The sequence below is a fragment of the Callospermophilus lateralis genome, chromosome 6, assembly GCF_048772815.1.
Source record: "Callospermophilus lateralis isolate mCalLat2 chromosome 6, mCalLat2.hap1, whole genome shotgun sequence".
Classification (NCBI taxonomy): Eukaryota; Metazoa; Chordata; class Mammalia; order Rodentia; family Sciuridae; genus Callospermophilus; species Callospermophilus lateralis.
This window is the reverse complement of record NC_135310.1, coordinates 85,572,715-85,597,742: the sequence shown is the minus strand read 5'-3', so window position 1 is coordinate 85,597,742 and position 25,028 is coordinate 85,572,715. Positions and strand designations below refer to the sequence as shown.

General features: G+C 36.6%; 1 protein-coding gene across 2 annotated transcripts in view; it reads right to left on the bottom strand.

Annotated features, from left to right (window-relative positions):
- Positions 1-25,028, bottom strand: part of LOC143402491 (interphotoreceptor matrix proteoglycan 1-like) — a 140,057-nt gene that overhangs the window by 86,968 nt on the left and 28,061 nt on the right. For both annotated transcript variants that reach the window (XM_077109551.1, XM_077109552.1), the window contains 6 exons: positions 23,434-23,600; positions 23,148-23,176; positions 19,345-19,409; positions 12,014-12,114; positions 7,446-7,613; positions 983-1,041 (listed from right to left, as the gene is read on the bottom strand). In XM_077109551.1, the coding sequence (XP_076965666.1) occupies positions 983-1,041; positions 7,446-7,613; positions 12,014-12,114; positions 19,345-19,409; positions 23,148-23,176; positions 23,434-23,600 (589 nt within the window). The remainder of the gene's footprint in view (positions 1-982; positions 1,042-7,445; positions 7,614-12,013; positions 12,115-19,344; positions 19,410-23,147; positions 23,177-23,433; positions 23,601-25,028) is intronic.

The following is a 25,028-nucleotide window of genomic DNA, read 5'->3' as shown; positions in this document are numbered from 1 at the left end:
ACATTGCTAAGGACAAGCAGTTGAGTGCTCTGTACAGGGCACTCTTGGCAGAGCTAAACAATTTAAAAATTGTTTCTGACTCCTGGAAAGAGTAACACAATTCCTGTGCCACTCCTGAAAAATCATGGGATTGAGGCAGGAAGTTAGATCTCCCACAGGCAGCCAAGATAAGGGCCTTGGAGAAGCCCAGGAAGGAAAGGGGACTTCATACCAACATGAAAGGAGATATTGGGTCTGAAAGACATCCTGTGACTCGCTGTTCCCTGCCAGCATTAACCACATGCCTTCTTCTGACCTAGAATACCTACTTGTGTTCCTCACAACAGCAACCGCAGCAGCCCTTCCTTATTACCCTTGCCCTTACCCCCCCGCAAGGGTCTACCATAAGCAGACCCCTATCCAAAATGTTTCCTCTAACAGACATGACAAAAACTATCAGATAAGACCCAGCCTAATGATGTAAACAAGAGATTAAAATCATGCATTTGTGATTGGATTATTAAACTCAGAGTTCAGAGAGCTTGATTGGTTCATGCTAACATCTCTCACCCCACCAATCACCTGTGCTGGGCCATCAGATATGCCTTTTAAACCCCATAGATTACAGATACCCATTGATATCCTTCTCCTGTGGCCCCTCCCCTCTGGGACCTCTGTTTTCTTTCTTTCTGTTATTATAGTAAATTTGTCACTTTACTCTCACCCTTGTTTTTGTGGATTTCATTCCTCAAATTCACAAGACAAAGAACCAGACTGCCTAGATCCAGTGTTACAGGATGTTCATGTTCTAATGAGATACATGTTCTAATGAGATACATCTAATGAATACATTCCTTTATCTGGAATATATTCAGCCACCAGGGCTTGGCAGAGCTAAACAATTGAGGGAAAAGTGACCTTATAATCCCTACGACATCACTTTTAGAAGAGAACAGGGAGAAAGTAATTTAAAAATTGAGAAAAGTCCAATTTTTTTACTTACCTAAATTCTAACACATGGATCTCTTTGAATCCTGGCAGTTTCTTAAATACCTTTTGCATCTGCAAGAGAGAAAGACATTTATGAAATATTCTTTGGTTCTACTGGGTCAGATCTTACCTATCTGTAAAAGCCTAAATACTTTTGATGATTAGGGGAAAAAAGGAAAATGAAAATTGAAATAATGAAAGAGGTCAAACTTCATTCTCAGTTATTTCTGAAATCCAGAGGAAAGTGTTTTGCTATTTATTTAAAAGCCATAATTGAGTAGTTTTGACCTGTTTTAATGGCTACTTTATATAACAACTTTAATGTGGTATTTGGAGGAAACATTTTGGCTATAGGATTTTCACTTACATAGTAATAATATATTTTCTGACTGTATAACTGTAGTGACTATAATGTTTTCACTACAATATTATATGAATTGAATTAGATGACTTGGAAAATATCTATAATAATAAAGATGGTATTAAATTCAAAATGGCTGCTATACTTAAACAAAGTGGTAGAAACAGACTGTAATAGATAGGTTTGCTCTTAGAGTCAGGTAGACTGCACAGGTTTTCTTAATTAATTTGCTCTTGTTAATGATACCTGAGGAGGGTTCTCTCCAGGCTATTCTCTTTGGCTCTCTCCTAATCCAGTGGCATTTCTCATTACTTCTTAACAGAGTCCTGCTCTTTCCTGGTTCCTTTACCATCTCTCTTACCACTGTCTTCTTTGTTCTACCCTATTCCTTTCTTTACTCTGTACTTTAAATACAAGGAGTCCACATGTCTCCATCCTCAGCCTTCTCAGCTTCCTCATCTTTCTTACTCTTCTGTTTATTCCACAGTAGGCACTGTGTTAGGCTGTGGGGACCCCTGCCCAAATCGGGGTCATTCTCTTTCACAGATCTGCCTTTTCCCCTTGACTCTCCATCTCAGTCAGGATCAGAAAGGACAGAATCCACAGATACCCTCTCACATGTAGCCACACACTCCTGTTAGTTTGAAGCCCACAATGTCTTTTGTTTTCACCATATTCTTCTTATTCCTGGCTGGTTCTCCTGCCCTATTACCTCTCTTGCATTCCTGAAAGGGGTTTCTGAGTATGTGTGAAAAAGGAGGAGAAATGGTTCTTTGAGTGCCATGTTTTTTCAAAGTGAGTTAAACATTCCATATCTGTTGCTCTTCATTAAAAATGAAGTACAGACTGAGGAGTGGGATAGCTGGTTCAAATGGGGTTCCATTCCAAGTTTTCTAAGGAATCTCTATACTCCTTTCCGGATTGGTTGCACCAACTTGCAGTCCTACCAGTAATGTATGAGTGTGCCTTTCCCACCACATCCTTGCCAACACTTTTGTTGCTTAAAAATAGCATACTACAATGACACAGCCACATCAATATTTTTAGCAGCACAATTCACAATAGCTAAATTGTGAAACCAACCTAGATGGATAAATGGATAAAGAAACTGTGGTATATATACACAATGGAATACTTCTCAGCATTAAAAGAAAATAAAATTATGGCATTTTCAGATAAATGAATGGAGTTGGAGATTATCATACTAAGCTCAGTAAGCCAATCCCCCAAAAGTCAAAGGCCAAATGATTTCTCTATAAGTGTATGTTGATCCATAATGGGAGTGGGGACATGGGAAGAATGGAGGAACTTTGGATTGAGCAAAGGGGAGGGAGGAAAGGGAAGAGGGTAGGAAAGATGGTAGAATGAAATGGACATCATTACCCTAGGTACATATATGATTTTGCATGAATGGTGTGACTCTACTTTGCATACAGAAGAGTGAAAAATTGTGCTCCATTTGTGTACAATGAATTAAAGAACATTCTGCTGTCATGTATAACTGTTTAGAACAAATAAAAAACATATATTTTAAAAATCCTGTAATGTATGCACTGTCTGTTGAGTAAAGTCCAATTCTTTAGAAAGGCATTTCAGAACTTCCTGAATCTTATCCCCCCAGCCCAGCTGCCATACCAGTCACACTTCTTGCCTTCATTATCCCTTGGCCAATATTGTCTCCTCTAGTGACATTAAACTGACCCTTGCCCTTCTCCCATCCTACATGCACTTCTATTTCTCTAGGTACCTATGTTATGGATTCTTTTTCTTTTTTGTTTTTGGAGGTAGGTACCTGGGATTGAACTCAGGGGCACTCAACCACTGAGCAACATCCCAAGCCCTATTTTATTTATAAACAGGGTCTCACTGTTGCTTAGGGCCTTGCCATTGCTGAGGCTGGCTTTGAACTTGTGATCCTCCTGCCTCAGCCTCCAGAGCTGCTGGGATTATAGGTGTATACCACTGCACCCAGCCTGGATTTTTTTTTTTTTTAGCCCAAGATGACCCCCCCATCTTCTGCTCATTGACTGCTTCCCCTGCCCATACCCATTTGCAAAGCCAGATTGAACATCTTGCCAACTGGAAAGCTTTTGTAGAGTTCCAGGATTAGGTGAAGTTACTTCTTTCCTCTGCACTCTAGATATTATTACAGTATATCACACATAGGCTTGTAAGGCACATATCAGTTTCCTTCTGAGATCATGCTCCTTAGCTGCATAAATTATGACTTGTGCATTCATTTTTACCTGCTTTGTTCTTAGTTTCTAGCAGATTGTCATTCACATAGTAGGAACTCAGAAAATATTATTTGAATTGAGTGTATCTCTTTATTCTCTAAACTTGTCAACATGTCACTGTGTAGTCACCAGATCTAAAATTACTGCTGACTCTACCTGTGCCAAGGATGAGAGCAGTGATGGACAGATAATCCCCAAATCACTCAAACTGGACTTTGGGCTGCATCATGATATTTTTTTGCCCCCAGAAGACTCATTTACCTTCTAATTACATTTCCTTGTATCAGTATTAAAAAGAGTTTTCCTTTCCTGCATGTATAGGAACTCCAATGATGGGTGATAAGAAGAGCCTTGTGTAGACCTGTGTTAAAATAATGGTTCTACTATTTCTTTTTTAGCTGCAAGACCTTGAATTTATTGCTTAATCTCTGAATTTTCATCTTCTTAGCCCAAATGGGATAACAATACTGATGCTACAAGGTTGCTGTAAGGAATATCTAACAGGTAATAGGTGCCTGGCTCACTCTGGCAGAGTTGGTGACACTAAATTACTTATTTGCCTATATTCTATCTTGCCTACTAGATTACTAGGGACTTTGAGGGCCTAATTTTCTTTTACTTCCCCAGTGACCACACAGCGTGGAACCTAGCAAGGGCAGAGTCAGATTTCAGACTTTTTTTTTTTTTTTTTTTTTTTTTTTTAACTCAATAGGGGAGGGCAGGGTGAGGGTCCCTAAAGATATTAGGGACAAATGGCCTGGTAGTAAGTTTCTGTGCCTCCACCCCTGTCCTGCTATGGGTTTAACAGAGAACTAGGAGTCTGAGCTCTGTACAGCTGATCTTTATTATGGAGCGGGAAAGGGCTATATGTACATACTTCAGATCTGCTTTGGTCTCCTGTGATAAACAGCTTTGGGGCTACAGGGAATTTGTTGTGCTACTCCAGTAATAGCAACAGGGACTGAAGGTTTAAATGTGAGCTGCAGTGTTTAGAGCTGGAGAGTCAGAGACAGCTATACATATGAAAACAGTCAATCAAGGAAAGAACTGCCTCTGTAGAAGCAGTTGCTGCGCTGACAGCAAGGAACAGCACTGGGGAGAGCTGTCCTGCCCTCCAGGAATGCTCCACAGCATTGGCTCTGGTGGAGAGAATTTATTGTTTGTGTCCATGCCCGCTTTGTGAACCTGTCTGCAATTGATTAAGAATCAGCTTTGCTTAGGAGGGTGTAGACAGTGTCTAGGGAGGAGACGACAAAAGACTTCAGTTAATTCTGCTAAGTAATCTTCTGGGGGACCTTCCAATCATGGAGCTCTAACCACTTAATTGCTAATTAAGTGCCCAGTTAACCTATTAATAACACTAAATGCACAGGGGTCTTCTCCCTGAGTCTGCCGTAATGGGGCTGTAAAAAAAGCAGCTCTGTTGAGTTCCCAGTGAATTGTTTGCACAAGAGAAAGCATTCAGACAACAGCTAAGCGATTCCTTTTGACATTTGTATTAAATTTCTCATTAGGTTTATTGTGGAAATTAAATTACAGCAGAGCACTGTCCATTAATTCCTGATGGGCCTGAATGGTTGTGCTAATGTAGCTTTGGGTTGTGGTGGGCTGACTGGTTGTCTGAAGGCAGGCCTTGAGGTGGTCCTGCCCAGGAGCCTGGGAGGAGAACAGATGCTGTAAGCAGAGGCTCCATCTTAGAGAAATTCGACTGTTAAAAGGGAACCAGCAGGAATAAGTTGATGGGTCTTTGAGTTCAGACTGGCCAAGATATCCTCTTCTGTACCTGGCACGTTTTTCAGAGACTACAAGGAGGGTGGTGCTCATTTGAGGACGATGCAACAATAGTCCTTTCCTCAACAATATTTATTTGGGAAAAATTAGGAAGTGTAGCATAGTGATTAAGAGCAATGGTTCTGATGCCATATGTCCTGGATTGAATCTTGGGTTTGCCAGATAACAGATGCCAGATAATATCTTTGGAAGATAATAATTAGTTTTATTGTGCCTCAGTTTTCTCACCTATAAAAAAGGGAAATAATATTACTTACTTATGTGATTGTGTGAAAAATCAAAAGAGTTAGTACCATGTAAAGCATTAAGAACAGTGTTCACTATTATTTCTTTTTACAGCAGTTAAAAAGCTAGACTCAGAAAGGGACTTTGAGGTTATCTTTGATTTCTAAGACTGGGGAAAGCATGATCCCCAAATGTTCAATGCTAATTCTTGGCACAAATGGGAATTGAAACTTAGATTTTAAAAATACCTCAATGTATTTCTGTTATTTTCCATTTAGGTGCTTAGAAAATTAACAACACGTCAGTGAAGAGTCTATGGCCAATTATCTGACTTTGAAGATACTCTGAGTATATTAAAAATTTGCCAAAAAGAATGTTTCAAAGAACAAATGGAAAAGTTAACAAACTTTTAAAAGCTCATTCTGTCTAATAACCCATGTCTAAGTACTTGTGTGGTTCCTAAGCTGAGTATTTCTCTTTGAAGTTTTATAGAAATGATGCTTTATATTTTATTGACTGAATGCTGATGCAGAGTGGGGTTGGAGGTTAAGAATATTTCACGTCTTCATCTTTTCTCTGGGTAAGAAGAGATAAGTATTAAATTCTTCAAACATGAGAAGCAGGTGCCCTTTTGTTCTCTGGCCATGCAGAGTAAGATTCATGCACACTTGGGCTATCCATAAACGTGGTTCACAGTTATATAATCTCATGGTGCTTCTATTTTTCAGAGGCATTTATAACAATTACTGTCCCAAGCTCTGCCTTAGGAGGTTAGGCTTCAGAAGTTAAACAATTCCTGCTCTTGAGGGGAAGAAAGCTTATACCCTGGTGGTGGTGAGGGTGGTTTGTGAGGAGGAAAGAATAGAGATAGCAAAGGCATAAACATGTAAACAGTGACCTCAAGACAGGGTCATCAGTGATGTGACAGCAGTGTACTAGGTTTTTGTGAACTTGGCAGACAGGTACTGAAGTCAGAATGGGTGGAGGGAACCCTCTGTGACAGTATACCTAAAATGAGGCTTGGGGAAGAGCATTCTGGACCAACAAGGCAGCATACATAAAAGCTAAAAGTGAGGAAAATTTGCAAATAGTTTTGTATTTCTAGAAACTAGAGTGCAAAGGGGATGAAAGAAACTGGTGTAAGATGGGGCTTAAAAGGAAGGCAAGGGCCTTATCAAAGCTTGTAGATACTACACAGCAGAGTCATTGGATTTACCCTGCAGAAAATAAAACAGCATTTGAATTCAGGGACAGACACATGTGATAATTGATGACATGGACAATATAATTGCTTTCTCCTTATCACTCATAAAAAATGTCATGTCTTTCAATTCATCAAACTGTAAAATGTAAATATTATGTAGAGACAAAGATTGGGTATTAGAATTCATATTTCAACCCACTATATTGTCTAGTTGGTTCCTATGTAGTCATTTTATTTTATTTTATTCCTTTAGAATTGTAATCCACATTACTGATATATGATTGACTGAATATATATGAAAGAACTGAATATATTTAATGTATAAAACTCAATGAGTTTTGAGATAACTATATACTCATGAAAGCATCACCATAATTATCATTTAGACAGAATTTCTGTGGTATCGGTTAAATGAGGTTTAAAAGCCTAATACTATTTAAAGAAAATCTGAAGGTAAATAACATTTAAGAATGGAAAAGAGAATGGACAATTTGTGCACATTCTAGGACTTATTGTAGTGTTTCTTTTCTTTTTGATAATTAAAAATGGATGCCTGGTCACAAGAAGTGGCAAATACTATCCCAAAGGGTATGTGTTCTGTTAACTCCCACACTCTGAGCCACTGTTGGGATATAGTTGTGTGGCACTGTCCACTCACCTGCAGCTGTGACTTTCCTGCCATCTCCTGGTAGTAAGTGGAGTGGGAGTCAGAAAGCTCTGCCTTGAACTTCTGGTTTGGCAGAGAGATGCTGAACTCCACCCTCTGCTCCAGTGGGTCCTCCTCCAGCGGGTCCTCTGAAACATTAGTGAGTTCAGTCTCTTGTTCCTGAGTCAAAAAATAAGGATTCCTATTAATGTAAGCCAGAAACACATGATATATCATATAACATATTGATACTGTATCTAGAGGTATATTATGCAGGCTCAGGTGCTTTTAGATTAAAAGACTTAGTGACCAGAGGAGGTCTCTGAATTTCGTGAGGAATTAAATTAAGTACCAAAGCTCCAATGAGTTAGCTATTATAGAATCCTTGAGAACTCTGTTATTCTGAGTCTGTGATCTTCATGAAAAAAAAAAAAAATATATATATATATATATATATATATATATATATATATATATATATACATACATATAACACTCCTTACCATATATATCCTTTCACTCATCATGCATGAAAAATGTCATGTCTTCTTCACAGAAGAATATAATCAATTAACAAATATATATATATATATATATTCAACATCTCTAGCAATTAGAGAAATGCAAATTAAAACTACACTGAGGCTGAGGCAGGAGGATGGTGAGTTCAAAGCCAGCCTAGCAAAAGGCAGGGAACTAAGCAACTCAGTGAGACCCTGTCTCTAACTAAAATACAAAATAGGGCTGGGGATGTGGCTCAGTGGTCAAGTGCCACTAAGTACAATCCCCAGTAACTGCCCCCAACCAAAAAAACCCCATACACACAAAAACCAAAAAAACTACACTGGGATTTCATATTACTTCAGTTAAGAATGGCAATAATCAAGAATAAAAGTAATAATAAATGTTGGTGAGGATGTGGGAGAAAAGGCACACTCATACATTGCTGGTGAAACTGTAAGTTGGTGCAACTGCTCTAGAAATCAGTATGAAAATTCCTCAGAAAACTTGGAATGGAACCACCATTCGACCCAGTTATCCCACTCCTTGGTATATACCTAAAGGACTTAAAATCAGTATAATATTGTGATATGGCCACATAAATGTTTATAGCAGCTCCATTCACACTAGCCAAGCTATGGAACCAAACTAGGTGCCCTTCAGCAGATGAATGGATAAAGAAAATGTGGTACATATACACAATAGAATATTACTCAGCCATAAAAGAAGAATGAAATAATGGCATTTGCAGCTAAATAGATGAAACAGAAGACTATCATGCTAAGTGAAATAAGCCAATCTTAAATAAAATTATACTCCATTTATACATAGTATGTCAAAACACATTCTACTTCATGTATGACTAAAAAGATCAAATAAAAAATAAAAAATGTCATATCTTAAAATTGATCAATATGTAAAACTGGAAATCTTATGTAAAGACAAAGTATTATGAGTGAAAAATTTGTATTTCAATCCATCATATTCTCTAGTGGTGCTTAAGTAATCATTTTATATTATCATATATATTGATGGTGCTTCATTAGGATTGTACCACATTGTTGTCTGACTTAGCAATACTTTTTGTTGAGGATTGGATTAGAGATGGTAACCTGCAGATAATGAGATACTATTTAATAGTCCTTTGTAGAGAAGAATCTAGAATTAATTAGAACATCTGCACTCAAACTTCACATTGAAAATAAAAAGTCCTATCAGGCCAGAAGAGAGTTTGAAATTTTTTTCAGAAGGAATGACATATTTGGGCCACCTTTGGAGGCATGTGGCTGAGAATGGAAACACTGTTCTGAAGATGGGAATTTGATCTTGATCACAAAGGGCCAGGGGGTAATCCTTCTTGCCTGTTGGCTTGGAAACCAGCAGGGGTGGCTCAGTGCCCTGAATGCACTTGAGTCCCCAGGATACAGGGTAAGCCTGCTGCTGAGTTTCCAAGTTGGGGTTGTCAGATTTTCTGAGTACTCAGACGACACTGACAGCTATACAGATTTCTCACAAAAGTAAGAAATATGACTGTAGAAAATGGAGTGGGTCTCTGGTCTAATGAAATTAGAGTTAAGGGAGCTGAAAAAAGAGAACAACCATGAAGGACAGAAATCAGCTGGCTGGTGGCAGACATGTTCTCATTTCTGGCGACAAGGTCTCCCCTTCCATGGACATGAACAACTGGATGACCTCCAGCTGTAGTGGGACACATAGAGGATGTGGGTTCACATTTAATCAGCTCCTGACAATTTATTTAGGAGAATTTCATCCATTCATTTAAAAATATCCATTGAATATCTGTGTGTATCACAGTGCCAGGATCTATGGGGCACTAAGAGAAAAGGATGGCATCTGGTATTATCCTCTAGAAGCTTAACATTCATTAGGCACATTTGAAATTTATATGAATAACTAATTAGAAAAAATTAAAAATTTAATTAAAAAAAGAAATTCAGATGAAACAAATACATTTTAAAAATGTACTACTGAGAAGTTATTCTCAGCCACTTAAAGTTTTCATTGTCTTTACCGTTTAAAGATTATTTTCATTAACAAATGATAATTGTATATGAGATGTTTTGATATATATTTACAATGTGGAATGATTACATCAGGCTTATTAACAAGTCCATCATTTCAAATACTCATCACTTTTTTTGTGGAGAAAACATTTAAATCTACTCTTTCAGCAATTTTGAAATATGCAATGCAATATTATTGATTAGAGTCAGCATTCTTTGCAATAGATCACTAAATTTTCCTCATGTCTAACTGAAACTTTGTGCCCTTTGATGAATATTCCTCTTTCACCATCCAACCATCCTTCCCCAGACTCTGTGTTGTTTATAAAGAACATTTATGAAATGTATTAGATTTTCATCCCTCTCCCTCACCACCATCAGACTCCCTATTATCTATGGGTTAAAACCAGACTCTCTTTCTAGCATTTAAGGCTCTCCATAGTATTTTTCCAGCCTGCTTGAAAAAATTCTCTCCCTTCTCCTATAGTCTGACAGATTGCCCAGAAAGAGCATGTTCCTGCTAGTTTCCTCATTGAAGACCCTCCTCACTTCTCCCCATCTTCAGCAATCACACACACACACACACACACACACACACACACACACACATACCCCATCCCTCCCCCACATTCACACATGCTTTTTTTCTTCTTACTAATAATTCATGATATGTCTAAAATAATACTTCCTCTGACCTCCTAGGGTCTAGAAATATTTGCCCGCTCTGTACTCCTGTAGTACTGACAGTTAGAACTCTTCAAATACTCACCTGGAGTCTTTTTATGTACAAACATTTTTGCCCTGCATGATTCTCATATGCCACTGAATCTTTCAAACCAAAAAATACAGGGACAGTTTATACACGAAAATCAGTGAATATACATGACTAAGGATTGCATCCCCTGCAACCTGCCTGGTTTAATCATTTGGTCTCAGTCTGTATACCTGCCATCTTCAATCAAAACTTTTAGACTATTTTGTCAGATTTAATTGCATTATAACTTCATAAAGGTAGGGGCTGTGTCTTGCTCATCTTGGGATCTTTGGTGCACAGTCCAAAGCGTATTCTAGTAAAATGTTTGCTGAGCGAAGAAATCGGTGATAGATATACAATAAAAAGGTTAAGAAGCTAAAGTGATGAATACTGAATGGAATATTTGGGGGATATTTACACAGAGAGAGACCAATATTAGATTTTGAAGAAGACGGGATATAAGTCATATGAGAAAAATGACCAACTAGTTATCTTAGAAATTTTATAGTAAATATATTTGAAACTATAGTCAATTGTTTTTTTCCCACAGTACTTTCCCTGTTGATGAAGCAGGATTTTTCAGAGAAAAACAGCATAGTGTAGTTTAACCAAACCTGCAGACATCTGGCCTAAAGAACAGAGAGAATGGTCAGCAGGATTCTAATTTTTGATTTCTCATTCAGAGCTGGAGAGACTGAATTTTCTGCCCTTGCCCTGCAGCTGACCTGTGCTTCATAAGGATGGCATGAAGGGTAGAGGTCTCCCAGGCCACGGGGGCAAGTGGGCATGGTTGCTCTGGCAATGTATCAAGGATGTGGATCCAGGTTCTAGTTTTCAATCTCGACATTCTGTCCCCTTAATTGTCTGTTGCCCACCTTCCCAACCTATTACTCATTGGTAATGAGGACAGTGATTCCCTGCCTTGGCACTGGTGTCTGGGCTCCAAGCATTTTGGGGAGCTTAAACACTTCCCTGTTTTCACAATCAACATTAAATTCTATAACAATCCTCTCATCTACATACTTCTTCACTCACAGTATGACCATGCTCCTCTTCCTGAGAACATAGTTTCTATTTTCATTCAGTCTGATTTGAAGAGTTTTGGTCATTCTGATATTTATCTAACCTACCCATGGTGGACATGACTTTTTGTTTGCAGGGGGTTATATAGTGGAGAAGGTGATTCATTGATGGATTCACTCACTCTAATGCCTGGTGAGTACCTACTGTTTGTAAGGTTCTGTTAGGTATTGAGGGGGAAACAGGCAGGTGAAGAGCTAGATTGACTCAGAACTTCTTACTGTTGTAGGCTTGTTGGTGTCATTGAGGCTACCGAGAATTTCATTGAGGTGTGTGTCATCAAGAGCAAGAGGAAAGTGCCCGACTGAGCCATTGGCAACATCTGTGGAAATTAAAAAAAAAAAAAAGACACAAAAATGAGATTAGAGGAATTTAAATTAGAACAAGGTCAAAATTCCATATGCCTTTTCTGTCATTCTGGAGTTTATAGATGTTAAATGCATTCTGAATTCATTTTTCTAAGGTCACATAAATATGTTCTTGAAGAAAATATAACCCATACTCTCAATTACAGTAAATTCTTCATTCTTCCTTCAGAACCCAAGTTTGGTGCACCCTCTACATATGATGCAGTTAAATGCTTCTGCCTAGTGAGCTCTCATTAGTTTTTCTTTTTGTGATTACCTAAAATATGTGAAGGTAGATATTTACTTTGAATTTATTCTTTCCCATGTTTTCTTACAACATAACCCAAGTCTTTAAAACTTAGATTGCTTTAGCAATCTTTAGGGCATTAAAATTTTAATCATAAAATTCAAGAGATGAAAGAATATTGAGATGTTATCAATTCACCTGTTTTAGAACAGACCACCATAAACCGTGTCAGATATTTGGCAAATGTTTTGATATGTATAAAGATCTCATGGAATGGAAGTCTAGGTTCTAACCAAGGAAAGAAAAAATATTACTGTAATATAAATTTCTTACAATTTTATAATACATTTTTATTAAAAACATTCTGGGAAAATAGTGTTATGATTAATTGGTATACAGATAACTGAAAGTGTTTACCATTTGAATCTTAGGCATCACATGGAATATATTATTTTCAAACATTAAAAACTGGACATACCAAAATGTGATATTATCTTTCCTGGCTCTCTGAGGAGTGTGTAGTGCCTGGAAATCAGCAGTTAAGTGGTCACTTGTCACTGTGAGGTTCTGTGAAGTCATTGTACTGTTATGGGTTTGTTGTTCCTAGTGAGTACAGGCAATGGGTATTAGAGTCATCTGGGGAAGGTGACTTTTTAAAAATATATATTTATTTATTTTTAATTTTTTTTGTAGTTGTCGATGGATAGACTGCCTTTATTTTATTTGTTATGTGGTGCTGAGGATGGAACCCAGTGCCTCACGTGTGCTAGGCAAGTGCTCTGCCACTGAGCCACATCTGTAGCCCAGGAAGGTAATTAAAAAAAAATATATATATATTTTAAATTTATCCATAAACTCACACATACTTATGGTATTTCATATAATGGTTTAATTACATGTATGCATTGTGTACTGTTCAAATCAGGATAAAAATGTCTCCTCAAACATTCATAATTTCTTTGTGGCAGAAATGTTCAATATCCTTTCTCCTAGTTTTTAAAAAAATTCATAGTAAATTATCATTATTTTTATAGTCATGATATGATAGAATATTAGAGAAGATGATTTTTTGAGGTAAGAAAAACATACATATCCTTCGGCATAACAGCTTCTCCAAGTATGTGGTTCTTGGCATCTTCCTCTGCAACTCTAGATGAAAAACTCTGTTGAAGGTGTTCTGCATCCCTGAATTCCCTATAATGTCACCAATTTAAGGTGTTTTCAAGTTTAATAATTATCTAAATAATTGGTTAATACTAAATTTTTTTTGTTATGAAAAAAATGCTTAGCTAATATCCTAGAACATTTTGGTTATCTTTGTATTATTCTACTTTATTGCCATGAAAAGAGAAATTATCCAATTAAAATTAAGAGCAGCTATGAGGTAGACTGGGTTTATCTTCTAGTGCCTTTAATCCCCTTTGAAGAAGTTTCATTCTTCCTTCACACCTAAGGTACCTAATAATATTTCCTATCAAAATGCAATCTCAGGAAACTATTGTAACCAAAATGTTTAGTTAACTTTGTGTAATTGAAAAACTCAATTGTAATAAAAGTCTGACCCTATTTAATGTTCTCCTATCCCTGAGAATGTTGCATTTACACTTTAAGAATTCAAGGTTCAGATCAAGGATAGGGAAGTTTAATTTCTAAATCATAAACGTATATATCTAAATTTTACTATAATTGCAAAATTTATCAGTATCGATGATGTAGAGGGCTGGGGTGAAAAGTGAGGCTTAGGAAGAGATAGTTTTCTTTTGGGTAGAGAAAGTATTCAAAGTATTCCTCTATTTGCAGTAAGATGTTCTATTCTCTTTCTGCATAAGATCATCACTGATGCCAAGCATGGTGAGAACTGCTTTCATTGCAGTTAGGATTTGGCAGTTCTTTCTGAGCTTCATTTTGGAAATTATCTCAATGCAGAAGTATTTGTGCATGAACCTCAACCTTGGGTGTCCAGGAGCACTGGAAAATTCATTTAAAAACCTTTGTTGCTGGAAATCAAGTATATACCAGTGAAATATTATATCATTTGTCTACTGGTATCCTAAAGTTTCTTGTAAGAAAAAAATGCAAATTAATTTGTGAGAAAAAAGCTAATTTTAATTTACTCCTTAATTTATTCTACTAAATTTAATTTTATTACATAAGCTCCTGTCAGCTAAGATATACCAACTTCAACTTCTAAAAATAAAAGTACAAATTTTAATTCTCTCATTAATTTTGATTGTTTTCCAATACGGGAAATGAAGTAAGTGTGAAGGATGTTTTATAAAATTTCCTTCTATAAATAATGCTTTTCTGAAGAAGATTCATTATTAGGTATCACAGGTCAAATTTTATTTGCTTATAAGCAGAATCAACAACTATGTGATTTTTTTATTGTTAAGGAGTATGTTTTACTATTAACTTTTTTTCTATCAGTATTAACCTTATTTATTTTAAATATGGGAGGAGATAAATAAAAGATCATGAAATAAATCAATTGACTTCGATCAATTCAAGAAGATACTATTTATCTAAAAGAGATGGCTAAAGACACTGTGGACTGGAGGAAAATTTTTAAGTGAACATGTTTTTATTTTTTTAAATTTATTTTTTATTCTTTCATTTTTAAAAATTTTGATTTGTTATATATGACAGCAGGATTTGTTATAATTCATAGTACACATATAGAGCACAAGTTTTCATATCTCTTGTGCAAAAAGTAGAATTTCACTATTTGTGTCTTCATACATGTATTTAGGATAATATGTCCATCTCATTCCACTGTCTTTCTTATCCTCATGCTCCCTCCTTTGCCCTCCCTCTCCTTTTCCCCTTTGCCCTAACTAGAACTCATATAATCCTCCCATCACCCCCCCCCCAACCACATTATGATTCAGCAGCCCTAAATCAGAGAAAACTTTTGGCATTTGTTTTTTTGGGATTGGCTAACTTCACTTAGCATTATTTTCTCCAATGCCATCCATTTACCTGCAAATGCCATGATTTTATTCTCTATTAATGCTGAATAATATTCCATTGTGTATATATACCACCTTTTCTTTATCTACTCATCTACTGAAGGGCATCTAGATTGATTCCACAGTTTAGCTATTGTGAATTGTGCTACTATAAACATTGATGTGGCTGTGTCCCTGTAGTATGCTGTTTTTAAGTCCTTTGGCTATAGACCAAAGAGTGGGATACAGTGAAATGATGGTTCCAGTCCCAGTTTTCCAAGGAATCTCCATACTGCTTTCCATATTGGCTGCACCAATTTGCAGTCTCACCAGCAAAGTATGAGTGTACTTTCCCCCCCATGTCCTCGCCAACACTTATTTTTTGTCTTCATAATAGCTGCCATTCTGACTGGAGTGAGATGATATCTTAGAGTAGTTTTGATTTGCATTTTTCTAATTGCTAGAGATGATGAACATTTTTTCATATATTTGTTGATTGATTGTATATCCTCTTCTCACTGAGAAGTGTCTATTCATATCCTTGACCCATTTATTGATTGGGTTATTTGGTTTTTGTTGTTAAGATACTTGGAGTTCTTTATATACCCTAGAGATTAGTGCTCTATCTGACGTGTGTGGTAAAAATTTGTTCCCAAATTGTAGGCTCTCTATTCACCTTACCAATTGTGTCTTTTGCTGAGAAGAAGCTTTTTGGTTTGGATCTATCCCATTTATTGATTCTTGATATTAATTCTTACACTATAGGAGTCTTATTAAGGAAGTTGGGGCTTAATCTGACATGATAGAGATTTGGTTCTATGTTTTCTTCTAATAGATGTAGTGTCTCTGGTTTAATTCCTAGGTCCTTGATACACTTTGAGTTGAGTTTTTTTTTAATATTTATTTTTTAGTTATAGATGGACATAATATCTTTAATTTATTTTTATGTGATGCTGAGGATTGAACCCAGTGCCTCATGCATTCTAGTGAACATGCTAAGCGAGTGCTCCACCTCTGAGCCACAATCCCATCCCTTGAGTTGACTTTTGTGCATGGTGAGAGATAGGGGATTATTTCATTTTGTTGCATATGGATTTCCAGTTTTCTCAGCACCGTTTGTTGAAGAGGCTATCTTTTCTCCAATGTACGTTTTTGATGCCTTTGTCTAAGATAACTATAATTATGTGGGTTAGTCTCTGTGTTCTTTATTCTGTACCATTGGTCTACCAGTCTATTTTGGCACCAATACCATGCTGTTTTTGTTATTATTGCTCTGTAGAATAGGTTAAGGTCTGGTATAGGGTTGCTACTAGCTTCACTTTTCTTGCTAAGGATTGTTTTAACTATTCTGAGTCTCTTATTTTTCCAGATGACTTTCATGACATCTTTTTCAATTTCTATGAGGAATATCATTGGGATTTTGATCAGAATTGCATTAAATCTGTATAGTGCTTTTGGTAGTATGGTCATTTTGACAATATTAATTCTGCCTATCCAAGAACAAGGGAGATCTTTTCATCTTCTAGGTCTTCTTTAATTTTTTTTCTTTAGCATTCTGTAGTTTTTGTTGTAGAAGTCTTTCACCTCTTTTGTTAAATTGATTTCCAAGTATTTTAGTTTTTTTTTTTTGAGGCTATTATAAATGGGGTAGTTTTTCTCATTTCCCTTTCAGAGGATTTGTCACTGATATACAGAAATACCTTTTTTATGTGTGTTGATTTTATATCCTGCTACTTTGCTAAATTCATTTATTAGTTCTAGAAGTTTTCTGGTGGAATTGTTTGGGTCTTCTAAGTATAGAATCATGTGTAGGCAAATGGTGCTAATTTGAGATCTTCTTTACCTATCTGTATTTCTTTATTTTCTTTCATCTGTCTAATTGCTCTGGCCAGTGTTTCAAGATTTATGTTAAATAGAAGTGGTGAAAAAAGGCATCCTTGTCTTATTCCAGTTTTTAGAGGGAATGCTTTTAATTTTTCTCCATTTAGAATGATGTTGGCTTTGAACTTAGCATAGATAGCCTTTACGATGTTGAGATATGTTCCTGTTATCCCTAGTTTTTCTAGTGTTTTGAACATGAAGGGGTGTTGTATTTTGTCAAATGCTTTTTCTGCATCTATTGAGATGATCATATGACTTTTATCTTTGAGTGTATTGATGTGATGAATTACATTTATTATTGATTTCCATATGCTGAACCAAACTTGCCTCCCTGGGATGAACCCACTTGATCCTGGTGTACTATCTTTTTGATATGTTTTTGTATTCAATTTGCCAGAATTTTATTGAGAACTTTTGCATCTATGTTCATTAGAGATATTGGTCTGAAGTTTTCTTTCTTTGATGTGTCTACCCTATAATCTTGTAGTATTTGTGCAGGTTATCTGTACCTCACCTTGTTGTTGGGCTTTCAGATCTTGCTGGTGTCCCAAGATGGATGCTACTGTAACTATAGGAGGTGGCAACAACAGCAGGAGATAACTAGAGAGAGCAGGTGCCTCAAGATGGATGCAACATTTTTCATTGATGGGGCTTAAAGGGAGGGCCTTACACTGACTTTAGTATGCCTGCTCCACGATGCAGCTGCTTCTAGGTTAGGTCCTGTCTGTTTTTCCAAAGTAGAGGCTACTGCATGGGGAAGGCTATGGGGATGACTGCAGTGTCTCAAGATGAAAGTGGGTTAGACCTGGGCTCCCAGGTAGCGGTGGGTGGGGCAGACCCAAGCTTACCTGTGGCCCTGGCTTCCGCACAGGTCAGTGAGGTGAGCCTAGGCCAGACCTATGCTCTGGTGGGTGTATGCTGGTTGCTGGATGGACTGGCTGCTGCACATGTCAGCAAGGCAGATCTGGGCTGGGCCTGACTCTGGTAGGTGTCTGCTGGTGAAAGGATGGACTCGGGCCTACCCTGGGCCTGAGCTCCTGTGCAGGTCAGTGAGGCAGATCTTACTATTAACTTTTTATAATTGATATAGAACTAGATTTGTTCCATTATTAGCTACAAGTCAGTCTACAAATGGTAAACTAGTTGAATGTAGGAGAGATATTAAAATATAGGTAGTAGCTTTTTCTGAATATCAGTAAGTGAAGAATTGGGATGTTATCACTTGTTTAAAAATCTCAATTTTCTCGGTTTATAGATTTTAAGTTGTCAGCATTTGACTTTTAAGACATTACTAACATAAGTTAAAACCAAAGAAACTGAGGAAAACATTGCACAGAAGTTTTGTTTTTGTATTTGAAAATATTATTAAATTATAAGGGAAAAATGGTAGACTACAATAGTAAAAATTGAAAGAGAATGTTCCCATATTTAATGAACACAGAAAAAATTGTTTCCTCTTTACTTTTGGTAAACATTGAAACAAACAATCATATACAAAACGGGCAAGTGTGTAATAGAAATTCTTATATTTTTGAACAATGGGCTATTTAAATTGTGACAATATTTTTAAAAGAGAAATTTGATAACATACATTCAATGTTGTAGGAGCTTAGTAATCTACTTTGAGAAATGAGTGATTTCACAAAGATTTATACTTAAATATGTTAGTTAAACTTTATTTGTAATAGCATATAAACATTTAACAATGTTGGAATAGTTGATTACATTTCTACAATGCAATAGGATATTAGAAGTTATTAAAATGATTATTTTGTAAAAGTTTTAGTGGGAATGTTCTTTATGTCCTGTTAAGTGGAAAAAATGATGCAACTCTAATATGGTTTCAATTACATATAAACATAGTAGAGAACTGATGGCAGCAATGGGCTAAAATCCTCCATCTTGTAGGATAATGGGTAAAGGTTTGCTTTCACCTTTATTCTCTTTTTAATTTTCCAATTTTATGCAATGAATTTAAGTTATTTATAAGGTTAGAACAACCAGTTAGAATTGGAAAAATACATTGTAAACTCTTGTCAACTTTGAGTAAGGATTCCTTCATAAATAACATGCTTTCGTGCTTATTTAAATCAAGGTTCAGAAGCAGATGAAATGAGCTCTGAGCTTACCTGTTGAAAACACAGCAGTTTCATCAGGGTCTGCCAATGTCTTCTCTATAGACAGTTCATCTTTTCTATTAACACAATAGAAAGAAAAAGTGATGAAAATAATTTGATGACAATAGGGAATCTACAAATTTGCCTATGCTGAATAGATCCAAAAAATAGAGAAAAAAATCACACTTTAAAAATGTATTTAACCTTTTTAAGAAATCACAAAAGTGTTATTAAAATAACTTCCCATTGAAGAAAAACTTAACTACCCTGCCCCCAAAATGGTTATGTCTGATGGCAAGTTTCTCTATAAGCGTCTTGGCTTTGTGTGATCTTGAGGGTGTGGGTATTTCCATAGTAGGCAAAACTGGTTTGGGGGGCCTGATGTTATATAGTCTCTTTGTGTCCTTGACCTCAAAGGTAAGAGATGACATGATCTGTGACTGAAATATTCTTCCTAAAATCTCAGATCCTCAAACCAGCCAATCAAGGTAGTATTATACTTACTTACCTAATAAAGTAACTCTTGAGGTTACAGTAATGGGAAAGATTCACGTTTTTGGATAATAAAGGTGTATTAAATCTGTATTCTGGACCCACCAATTGCTACAGTGGTACCAACTGGGGATTTGGAAGTTGGGTTGCTGTACCGTGGATGGCCACATGGAAGATATTCCAGGGCAGGTTAAAGGTCTTGGTGGTAGAGCCGTTTGCATATCTAATGTGGGTACAGTTTAGCAAGATTTATCTGGAAAGGAGTAATTGTAGTTGTACCTTTTGAAACTTGCTGAAAGATTTATTTCTATAAGTTGTTAGATCCCAAGGGATTGTGTCTGTGTTAGTAAAATGTATTTGATCTCATTTTCTGTGGTTCATCATGATGGGAAGAATAAAAGAAATGGTTAGATGTTCTGTTGTTACAAAATCATCTGGGATGGTCAGAGACCCTAGTACCACCTACATATTTCTGCCATACCCAAATTTTCCAAAGTGCTAATAAGTGTAACATACAAAGTATCACCAATCATCCCTGCATGTGCTCTCACCAATAACAATGGATGGTGAAATTGGTGTACACAGTCCAAATATAAGTTTAGACCATACTGGAAATTCCAACCAGCTATTCTTGCTGGTTTTTTTTTTTTGGTTTTATACTTAGTAAATAGTTTTTATGTAGCTCATGTTTAAATAAATCCTCACTATATTAAATATTATAGTGTATATATTTAGTTATATTTAGACAAATTTTTTCTTTCATTTTAACTTTATAGATCTTTATAGTTAGATCTCCTGCCTCCTATTATTACTTTAGTGTCTTTGTTTTACTTTTCTGTGAAAAGAAAATGACAAAAAAGCGATTTATAACAGTGTTGGCTGTTGTACTAGTTACAAATCAACAGCCCACTCTGTGCAGGACTCTATGCAGGACTCTTTATCATTTATGGCTAGGTGTGATTTTGCCACTAAGCTGTCAACCTGTACTGTCACCTAGGAGCTATAACTTGGGAAACTGGGCCACTCGTTTCTTCCATTGGCTTTTATTTCAAAGTCATCTGAAGTGGCAGATTTATGGGCTAGTCAGATGAGAAAAATTTCTCTTTTTTCTTCTTGGAAAGGATTGAAATAAAAGAGAAATTTATCCCTTTTCTTTTTTCTCTCTTTTTTCCTACCTGGTGACTGCCACTAATATAAAGTGTTTGTCTTTTGCTCCTCTCCAGCAATGTTGGCAGGCATAGGAAGGGATGGAGGGATTCTGTTTCTTTCTCTTTCTGGCTTGGGGTAATGTTTCTTATAATTTTTAATGTTTCTCTATCCAGACTTGGTATATTCTGTTGATTTTTTTTCTCATGGCTAGTCTCTGCTTTGCTTTCATTTTTTTTTTTTTGAAAATAAAGGAGTCAGTAAGTTATCATTTTATATTGAAATCAGAGGAGTCAATCTCTCTGTCTTGCAAATAAAGTTCAGATTCTAGTACTAAGACTTTCTTAAGTCATATATTTCCCTTCCAATAACTTACCAAAATCTGTAAAAGAGTGGCTCACCAGATATAACCGATTAGCAACCTATGTGAGAACTTTGCACATAGAAGTGTAAAATGTTTCCTCCCCTTAAGGAGTTTTTACTCTCACAAGGAAATGGGATGAAGCAAGGAAATGTTAAGTGAAAATTTAAGTACAGAGTACAAATTCCAGCACAGGGAGATTCAGCTGCAGGCTCAGGTAGGCTGTTCAGGTATCATAGGGAGGTGGGGGTCTACCTGGAATTGAAAGAGTAGGTTTTGCAAAGGTGGAGTGAAGAAGGAGGGTTCTTCCAAGCAACAGGGAAAGGTCTGGGGTCACAGCCCAGATGAACAGCCCATGATGTGTGCAGTGAGGAAGTGGCTTGGTGACTGCAGTGTAATCACAGGTAATGTGAGTTAAGTTGCAAAGATCAGAGGTGAAAGTTCTTAATTAATTAGTTTGACCTCTGCTGCAGTGAAAGGCCTGTGAGGAAACAACTCACTAAGGATTATTGTGGAAAAAATATACAGCATCCATAAGAGACAGTGTGATACCCTGGGGCTAGCAACTATGGGATTCTTAAACCTACCCAAGGCCAGGAGGGGTGAGAGGATACCAGGAACCAGACAAAGAGAAGGCTCTGTGGAAAGATCTGCCTGACCAGAACTGAGCTGAAGTTGAAGGAGTTCAAGAGCCCTCAGAGACTTAGCAGGTGCATGTGTGTTATTGTGTGTGTGTGTGTGTGTGTGTGTGTGTGTGTGTGTGTTGTACAGGCATGCATGTGCCCCCCTGCTAAATTCGATGACTTCATTCTCTTCTCTCCCTCTGGTTTCTTCCTCCCCCTGGCTGGTCTAACCAAAAGCCTCCTGTGCACAGACGTGTGTGTGGAGAAGATGGGGAGTGGGATATTCAGAAGGGCAAGGGGCAGGTGTGAGAATCTTTTGAATGCCATTGAACAGGGCTCAACATGAAAAAAGGAACATTCCAGATTTATCAATCTAGCAGCAGTTAAAGAGGAGAAGGTGTTGGAGGAAGGGGCATAACTTAGGGAGATAAGATTTGATGTTCACAGAGTAAATTAGTAAGATTCTGAATCAGGTATGTGGCAAAGAGAATAGAAACAAAGCAACAAATGTGAAACATAATATAAAGAATTTCTAGTAATTCATATGGCCCAATTTGTGTTTCTCTTATAGTGTTACCTTCAGATTTAGATTTCTAAATGTTATAAACGGTATGTAATTTTTGAGTTTAGATTGTGGCAATAACACCTCTCTTCTTTAATCATTTTATATAATGTTCTTTCTTTTTCTTTTTTTTCATTTCAATTTTCTTATTTGATATTCAGTTCTTGTTGAGGATAGAGCTCAGTGCTTCAGTAATTTAGTTTGAGAAATACTAACACTTTACAGAATACCAAGTGAGTGTTCAAAATTCAAGTTGCTCTCTGATTGTATTAAATATTTTCCTGATGTAACCAATAGTTTACTATTAATGCTAAAAATCAAACTATTTTAATTGCTCTATATTTTATAAATACTTTTAATTGCTCTATATCTTATAAATGAAAATATTCATAATATTTATCAGATAGTGATGAATTCCTACACAAATATCTATCTCAATCTATAAGGTTCAACAATTTCCCTTTTATATACTAATTTATCTTCAGTACAATGTAGGCATAAATTGTCAGAATAATCTACACAGATCTTGGTGGCTGATATAAAAATCATAAAGGTACAATAGCTTAGTGTTATTCCATTATATGATCTTTTGAAAGTCAGGAGCATGCTGAACTCTATTTTGGGTACTTACCTCTCAGGGAAGCTTCTCTGTTTTATTCTCTGCAAAAAAGATAAAAAGTAATTTTACCAGGAGATAATGCCAACTAAAGAGCTAAAGTCTATTTTCATTCTTTTCTCCCTTTATCTACACTTCAACCTGCCTGTACAACATTATTTTGCAGGAATAAAATTCCTATTGGTCTTATCAGATACCTCCAAGATTTCTGCTGCTTGTGCTGTGGAAACCAATTCAAAAGGATCCAGGGTTGTAGGGAAAGGGGCAGAGTTCTAGACACCCACAAAGTGGTTAGGTTTACCTGCTGAAGAAGATCCAGGTGCTCCTGTGAGTTGCTGAAGTTTTTCCCAATGTCAAAGAGGCAGAAGGTCTCCTGCTGGCAGATGCTAACCCAGTCCTGGTACTCCTCAGTGTCAGGGATGCGATCCAGGAAGATCCTGTATGCTTCCCACACCACTTCCTGACACACTGCAACACAGAGCCATTAGGGGGTGGAAAATGGCCACATTTAAAGAAGAAAACCCTTCCCCCAAAGCATAATCTCATGATATGGAAAATTCTTTTATGGTTTATATTGACACACTAATTTATAGCCCATAGAAATTAATTCATTTAACAAAATATTTGTTAGGCCCTTTCCATGTGCTATGGGAGAAAAAAGAATATAAGGAATGTAGCATGTGCTTGTGTGTGCGTGCACATGCACAAGCATGCATGTGCAAATGCAAGTAAGGCTGCAATGTCAAATAGGGTGGATGAGGAAGACCTCACTATAAAGGTGACATTTGAGCATTTGGAAGAGAAAGCACTCCCCCAACCCAGCCTCAGTGCTGTCACCATTCTGCAGAGATGGTCTGTCAGTGTGGCTAGAGCATCACAGAATAATGGAGGATGAGGACTGGAAGAAGATATGGCAAGGGGGTTACAGATTGTATAGGGCCTTGGAAACCAGTTGTCTCCAAACTGAGGTAGTTACCCTGGCTATACTAGAAGTCTTTCCAAAGGATGAACAGACAAATGGAAGTTTAAAAGGAGTCAATTTCCAGGCCTCATGTTCCCTGTGCATGCTTTCCTAAAAGGACATATCTCTCTTTTTTTTCAGTTCCCTTTTGGTCACAATCCTCCCTCTCATTCATCCTTTCCTACTCTTATCGGGGTTCAGTACCTCTGGGTTACCATAGGAATGTATGGTTTTAAATAATGGCACTGAAGTTGAGAAAAGGAGTGAACTTAGATGCAGAATGACACATTTTGACCCCTCAGGTGATTTCTGATTCTTTGCTTTCAACAAATTAGGAGTCCTAAGGGAGTTGACAGCTGATAAATCATTAAGAATAATGATGACACATCATGATGTATTATTGATATATAATGCCAAAGGAATTAAAGAAATAATGATATTATAATAAAACTTTCTTCCCCTCTATTTATTTATGTGAGCAAGTTTTCTTAGCACTTAAGTAAAATAATAGGAATAAAATTTATGCTAAACTTTATCTAATCTTAAAAGGCACAATATAAATAATGACTAATAGAACACGAACTAATAGAGGAGAAAAACCAAAGCAACATCATCAATCTAGAGATAGACACTAAGGTAGCTTAAGCTACAGAACTGTCATTTATACTGGATCCTTCCAAAGCTCTGTTTATAATTTGGCATTTATACTTTTGTATCTATAAACATAAACAACTACAAAACCTTTATCTCACCCTACATCCATCTGTCAATAAAATTATAAAGAAATTTGTCTAATTTTTATATTTTGTTTTAACCAGTTACATGTTAAAGATTACTAGAAATGCAACTGAATCTAGAAAATTTTATTTTAGACATAAACCCTAGATTCAGGGGAAATAAAAATATGTAATTTCAATGTTTATACTTTTTCCTTA